This window comes from Oxyura jamaicensis, chromosome 6, assembly GCF_011077185.1.
Source record: "Oxyura jamaicensis isolate SHBP4307 breed ruddy duck chromosome 6, BPBGC_Ojam_1.0, whole genome shotgun sequence".
In the NCBI taxonomy this organism is placed as follows: Eukaryota; Metazoa; Chordata; class Aves; order Anseriformes; family Anatidae; genus Oxyura; species Oxyura jamaicensis.
In genome coordinates, this window is record NC_048898.1 from 34,536,243 (window position 1) to 34,543,742 (window position 7,500).

The 7,500-nt window shown below is 38.7% G+C and overlaps 1 protein-coding gene across 12 annotated transcripts in view; it reads right to left on the reverse strand.

The window, feature by feature from the left end:
• Positions 1-7,500, reverse strand: part of EBF3 (EBF transcription factor 3) — a 118,605-nt gene that overhangs the window by 6,918 nt on the left and 104,187 nt on the right. For 4 of the 12 annotated variants that reach the window (XM_035330146.1, XM_035330145.1, XM_035330144.1 and 1 more), the window contains exons 12-15: positions 6,728-6,793; positions 5,873-6,050; positions 4,469-4,657; positions 3,846-3,935 (exon numbers count right to left, since the gene is read on the reverse strand). In XM_035330146.1, coding sequence (XP_035186037.1) covers positions 3,846-3,935; positions 4,469-4,657; positions 5,873-6,050; positions 6,728-6,793 — 523 coding nt within the window. Of the gene's footprint in view, positions 1-3,845; positions 4,044-4,468; positions 4,658-5,872; positions 6,051-6,727; positions 6,794-7,500 lie in introns of all 12 variants that reach the window. The other 8 variants (XM_035330142.1, XM_035330141.1, XM_035330140.1 and 5 more) reach the window with 3 other exon arrangements.

A 7,500-nucleotide genomic window follows, 5' to 3' on the forward strand; every position in this document is an offset into this window, starting at 1 on the left:
TTAAAAAAAAAAAAAAAAAAAAAAAAAAAAAAAAAAAAAAAAGTTCCCTTGACAGTTACAGACCTCTCTTTATTCACTCCTTGGCAGTGAGTCCTACAACGCACTGTGGCTGTTTCGGGGCACGCTGGTTGGTAGCAAGAATCTTGCTCCTGGTGTGCTGGGTTCAAGAGGCAAGGAGAGGGGAAAAGCCTCCTAGTTCTGCTCCTGCTTCCTCACCATCTCAGGCGTGCCAAAAACAGCACATTTTTCACACACAGAGATATCCCAGAGGGGTTTGCTTAGCAAGAACTGCTGCAAAACCCCCAAGCTCCCTATGAAAGCACTACCCTTGTCTGAAGGGCCATTGCATGTAGGGTTTTGCCATATTCTCATCTGATTCTGCCTGCTCACAGTACTAACAAAGTTTTACATGAAGAATAGGAGGCTGTACGGCCCAATCGTGTCAGCATGCTGCTGTCTTGCCATAGCGTGGTCAACCACCTTCCCTAAAAAATCACCTAGGCAAAAAAAATGGGCAATTATTTCAGAACAGGGCCTATGTGGGGAGAAAGTAAGTAGCAATGACAGAGAGGGTATCCTGCCCTAGGTTAAAAGAGCATGTCATCCTTTGCTAGTCAGATCCATCAGCTACAGGCTTTACCTCTAGAAACAAACACTAGTGACCATGAGCTCTTGTTTCCGTCTTGGCTTGACCAAATAGACATGGCCATTCCTCACAGTGCAGGCTTCCCAGCTGATGTTCAGCTCTTTCCCATCCAGCTGTACAGTGAGGCTCGGTGCCTGAGGACTACTGGAGCTCTTGAATTCCGTGTTTTATTTTAACACAGGAAATGTAGCATGATGTAATGATCAGAAAACTCTCAAGCCTCTTGTACAGTGATCAGAAAGAAAGTAAGTAAATTTTACAAAGGGCTCAGTGTCAAAAAAATGGCTAAGAAAATAGGAAAAGGAAGCAGAACCCCCCTAAATAGCCATACAGGTAAAGTGCAGTGCAAATAAGCATCTCCTGCATGGCTGGCATTTCCTTAGGAGGCCTCATGACGGAAGGACATGACCAGTCCACCCCAGAACATGCCTGTCTGGATACTGGGCTCTGGTTGCCTCAGGTGGAGGCACTGGTTCAGCTCGTAAGTACAGCTGGGGCAGTGTTGTCAGCCTGAAACCTCCTGTCCGCTCAGATTGAATTAACTGGGCAGCTTCAGCTGGAAAAATGATGGTGGTGAAGGAACTCACCAAGCATGTGTCAGATGCGATTTGATTTTCTCCTCAGCCCACAGGACTTGAATCCATGGATTTTACCCTGTGTTAGAGTCCCCTAACTATCGTGATGTTTACTACCACGGAGTGAGGAGAGGTACAGTTTCCCCTGCTGGAGCAGTGCTGCTTTGCATAAATAATTCAAGTTTTTGCCACAACCTGGAAGTCAGTGCTGTAATCACCAGACCAGAAAGACGTTCTTGTTGTCTCTCTGTGTCGTTTTGTTCAACACAAAAAGATTCAGTTTAACTGTCTCAGCTAGGTAAGGAACATGTGACTGTTTTATTTTTCTTCCTCAAATCAACACTTCTATCCATTCTCAGTTTGGCTGTTGAACTAAAAAAATGAAGTTTCTGCACAGCCCTAAATCTAAGTACCCACATGTTGTAGAAGCTCTGAATGCTCACTGTTGCAGGGACGGCTCCGTAATGCAATAGCTCAGGTCTCTGGGGCATGTAACAGAAATCCTTAGAGTTTTAGCAACACCTGCAGGAGGGAATTCTCCGTGGATGGTGCCAGGTCTGCTGCTTGGGTCACAGCATCCCGAGCACAGGGGGCAGCTGCACATTGGGCCTCAGAGTTCGAGCTGAATTCCTGACCTGCTTAACAAAATCAACGTTGGCGGATTCAAAGTGGTCTACCAGGATTTTACACAAAGAGCATTTTGCACCTGAGGATGAAGATGGATGATTACTGAGGCGGTTTGGAGGTGCCAAAGCAAATTAGGTGCTCGATATCTGCTGGGAACTGGGCATTTAGCCTGCTCGGGCTCTTCTGACAATACCACTTTGCAATCATCTAGATCGTATATGTACCTGAAACCTTGAATAACTAATGGAAAGACCTTTATTTACATACTGAAATTATAGAAATGTATATAATCTTAATTTGGGTCTAAAATTTAAATAATTTTATTTTTCAGAGTGAAGCCATATCAACTAGTTAATGAGACTACACATGGAAATACCTACTGCAGAATGTACAGAATAGATCACTCAAATCTAAGTCGTGTTAGCACATTTATTTTATTTTATTTTATTTCAGTTTTTAACTTTTATACTAGTGTGTTTTTTAGTTTGTTTTGCTTTGTTCGGTTGGTTTTACATAGAGAGTTGGCCACTGGATTATTTTATGAATGGATAATCTTCTCTAAGAGTATTGCTTGTACCCAGTATAGTTTTCTACTTACTGCAGCATAGTAAAGCGTCAACTAAAAAGACTTATGCAATAACATAAATTGTTAATCTAATTATCTTTTTCTTTAACATCTACCCTACAATGAGATTTGTAGCTGGATTCTCAGCCCTTCATTGACCTGAGTGCTTAATAAGCTCTCAGATATTATCTTCTCTGGACCAAGAAGTTAATAACAAACTACAGGGACATCAGTTTTGAGATACTGCTCTGGTATGGCCCGGGTTTTTGGTGGGGAGGCAGTTCTGTGGGATTATGTCTGTCTGAAGTGCCCTAAGCTAGATACCACAAGATACAGGTATCCAGAATTAGCAAGCAGTTTAACAAATCAAAATATATGTCTCCATCTGTTTTTCTGTGAGTGGTCATCAGATTATAGATACCATGATGGCAATTCTAAGAATAAATAAAACTGTGTTACCTGTCATAGCTGAGAAAGGCAAGAGGAGTCACGACCCCTAGGATAACAGTGTCTGCAGCCCTTTGTGACTTTCTTTCTGATCGGAAGTGCTGCAACTTACTGCCCTGAAGAACTAGGTTCATTCTTTGCAAAATGCAGGCAAGCAAAGCTTTTTGATTATTCCAATAAATCTGACAATACTATCTCCTCAACTTTAAAATATGCCGCATAACGGAAGCTTTATTATTTCATATTTATATTCCTATACAAAACATACACTGCCTGATAATTCCTCCTGCCCCACTACCAGCAGGTGACCATGTAAGTTCTGCCACTGATCTGTAAATTGTTCATTGTACTACCTGCATGAATTCACAAGGATTGCTTACCTTAATAAAAATATTTGGATATTCACTTATGGAAGTAACTAGCTTAACACTACAGTAAGAGAGTGCACTGGGACGACGAGCATGGAAGCTCACTGCACTGGTGGCTAGCTAGTGCAAGAGAAGGTTAGCTCACTGAGTAAGAACTTGACCTGATTTATACTACTTTGAAGTATTTTACAATAACTATCACATCATATGTACAATGAGGAAATAGCACCACACTATGCTGGAATGTTGATGTTTCCAAACATCCATAAAATTATATTTGAAAAAAATGTAAAAGGAAATGTAAGGAGCAGGCAAACCTTCTAAGAAGCATTCAGGGATGCATACTTAATGTAATATTTAATGCACACAACCTTAGGGGAAAATGCCAAAACAACTGTTGTTTTCTCTAATGTAAGTATTAAAATTGACCTCAGATTTTTTTAAAATCTTAGCGTATCACTTGTACTATTCTACTTCTTCTCCTACTTTCACATCACTGTGAGAGCACCAGAAACCTAAAAATATGGTAAGGCACCTTTCTCTGACATAAATGATCAAGGGTTTTAGTGTATGCACCAAAAAGCAATACACAGAAAATTGAGAGAGATCCAGCTCACCTTGAAGTCCATTTCCATTTGCACTGGTGCAAGATGGTGGAGGAGAGGCTTGGGGCCTGACAACAGGAGCGAAGGCGCTCTTTTGTTTCACTGCAGAGATGACATTGGCAGGTGAGAATGAGAAAATGCCGTGTGTACTGCTACAGTTTGAAGGGAGGGTGACCGAAGAGGCTGCCATGGTAGGGCTTGACGGCACTACTGCAATAAAGCAAAAATAATCAGGACTCAGATTGAGGTTTTCACGGCAAACATGGAAAAAGAGAGTGATAGGGCCTTGCCTCTTAAAATATATATATATATAAATATATATTTAAAAAAAAAAAAGGAAAAAAAAAAAAAAAAGAAATGAAATGCCTTGGCTTGGCCACTCTCTGGATAACAGGCAAACTCTTTTGTGTTGGACTTTTGTTACAAATTGTGCAGTCCAATTTTTTTTTCTATCTGAGATTGTATTATGGCACAAACAGATCAATTTATTATATTCATTTTTACGTCCAGCCTCCAGAGTCACCCCTCCTTTTATCCAGTAGCTCACAATATAGAAAATCAAAACAATGCAAGTATTTGATTTTGTAGTAAATATGAATCTATATGATGATGTGTTACCAAAAATAGACACTTACTGCCATAAGGAGAGTTAGCTGAGGAGCCATTAAGAAATCCAGGGGAACCTGGTACACCTAGATTGGGCATGCCGGCATTGCCATATCCATTCATGCTATTGCTGACTGTGTTGTAATTGGACTGCTGAGGAGTACTGCTCGGAACATATCCTCGCGGGGAAACACTGCTTGTGTTGCGACTGTAACCTACTGTGTTAGAAACCCCCCCACCCCAAAAAAATAATGTTATTTTATAATATAAACTTAGGGCTGGGGGGTTTCCTCATGCATCATATATTACACAGTTTTAATTGATTGCACAGCTTTGCTCTAAGTTGTCTGTTACTGCCCTATCAACTCTTGCAGTTTGAGATAACCTTATCACGCCAACCCTACTTAAATCATCTGCGAGCACTCTATGTTGTCTCTCCTCTTAGCATAGACAGCCAACAAAAGCTCTCTTCGATCCAGCTGTGTCAGTTTGCTTCACGTTTGTCTTTAGTAGCAATTATCAACAGGCTTGATTCCTGCCTGGTACCAACATGCTGAATGAACTTTCAGCCTCTCCAGACCTTCATATGCCAGGGCTGGCAAGAAAAACTTTTTTTTTTTTTTTTTTTTTTGGTTGCAGTGATTTACTTTAAAAGGCTGTTTTGGGGTTTTCATTTTATGATTGGTATTTTTATACTAAGAACAAGCTGGTACTTTCATAAGGTGTAGTCATCAGTGAAAACTAATTCAAGATCAAGTACAGAATTTTATAAGGCTTATTAGCTTGGAAACGCATTAAAAGACAATCTCTTATAAGAGGAAAGATAGCAGAATCAGGATTTTAAACAACAATTTGTTTCTATCTGAGCAATCAATTTAATAATTATGTTGCAAGCAAAAAAATATGGTTTTGAACATATCTAATAATCTGGTTTCACTGCTTTCATTAGTATCAAAATTAATTTCAAATGCAATATGCTACATGCATTTTCAATTACAAAATGTAAATTACATCAACTATTTCTTTTATTAGTAACATACATGTCATACATGCTTAAAAACAGAATACTTTAAAATCACAGACATCAAATTAGTTTTATCTGTGTAAATACTCAAAAAAAAACAGGTGGAAATAACTAGACAATTATTTTATAATAAACAAACACATTGTATATTTACTGTGAATAATAAAGAGCTTTCTACACTTTGCCAATTTCTTTTTCCACCAGAGATGCTTTATGATAACAGTAAACTAAAGAACAGGAAGAATTAAGTATTATGAGAAAGTTAAAGACAGCATTTCATTACATGATCAGACATATGACTACGGGGAGAAAAAGAGGTAGAACACAGTGGTGACATTAGCTAATATTAATAGGCACGGTCCAAACGCAGCCAACAACATGAAGGATTAACTCTTGAAAACCCACATACCTTGGTCGTTAGCTTGTGATGTTTCTGAAACATTAACTGCTAGCTGGCTGCTAAATGAGTTCACTCCCATCATGCCAGTATGAGCAGGAGTGTTGGCTAGAGTAGGAATCTGGTTGTGATTGCGTGGCACGCTGTATAACGCTTCAGCAATGTCAGCTGCTCGTTTCAGGATTATTTCCTATAAAGATACAAAATAATTACTAACAGCTAGGAAACTTATTTGTGCAAATGTTCAAAGTTCTAATAATGTTAAAATCCATAAAAGAGATTCATGTGAAGTTATAGTAAGCATGGGAATTTTGCTACTTGTTTGTTTGCTATTTGTCAAATGAACTTTCTGTTTTCCTTCCTCCGTTCTGAAGTGCTATATAATCTCACATCAACACAGTACATATAAAGAGATAAAGAAATGAACATAAAATTAGTTAGCGTTGTAAGCCATGTGAAAATTGCAAACACATATTTTCTTCGTCCAGTGCAGTAGATGTATTTCCAGCAGTTTGCAAAATGCAATATGTTTTATTCGCTCTGTTTAGCAGATTTATGTAGGACTTCCCATTAGTCACTGTATATTTTGGAATGAGTTCAAGGTTATTCTCTTGCCTTAATGATTGCTTATGCTTTTGGCGCCTTACACTTAATTGTCATTTCTGATAGGCAAACTAGCGGTGAGAAGAGAATGGGAAGATGAAGCATTTCCCTTAGAGCATTGCATCACATCAGAGTGCCCTCAAGGTGGCTGGCAAAACCACACAGTGTACAGAAAGAATGTGTTGATGCTTTGCCAGCTTTGCAAATAGCAGGTATTGATTTACATATGTAAGCATGTATACAAGAAGTGCACTTGTGACCCACCTGGTTGTTATGGGGCATCCCATATAGGGCTTCAACAAGGTCTGCTGCCCTCTTAAGTAATACTTCCTGAAGAAAAAACAAACAAACTCTGTTATGTTTCACTAAATGAAGCCATTGCTCCAAGGAAGAAAAACAGAGAAGTACGATAATGTTAACAATTCACAGTGGCATCTATAATCATGAGGAAGTAATAAAGTGGGGAAAATATATCACACACTACCCTGGTGCTGTTGCTATATTTACAGGATGTATTACAAAGATAGGAAGGTATTTTGTTTTGGAGGAAAATACTGTTTGTGGTTTGAAGTCAAAGTTAGATACCAACCTAAAAATAATATTGCATTTTAAATCCAGCTGTTCAATTATGATTGACTAGAAAAGGTGTTTGCTGCTCTAGTATGTAGCTCTAGTGCTGAATTAGTGAAATCAGTGCTTGAGGTTTAATGATGTAGTCTTATGGGTATTAAACAAACAAACACATGGTAGAGATATGAAAGGCACAGGCATCACATTTGGCTGTTAATTCCTAGCACTTTAGTGGTGAAGAACAATAAGTAATTTTCCATATCTTAATTAAACTGGCAGAGTCCTTAAAGACAACATCTCACCCCTAATTCATGCCCCAAATTTGCAAGTGAGTTCAATGCTTATTCCTCTTTATTTTGAACAATAAAGTGAATTAACTTGGGTTAATCTAGTTCTTTCATAATGACATTAAGAAATTTTTCAATTAACCTCTTTGACTGCATGTTGTAAAGGACTTCATAAATGAC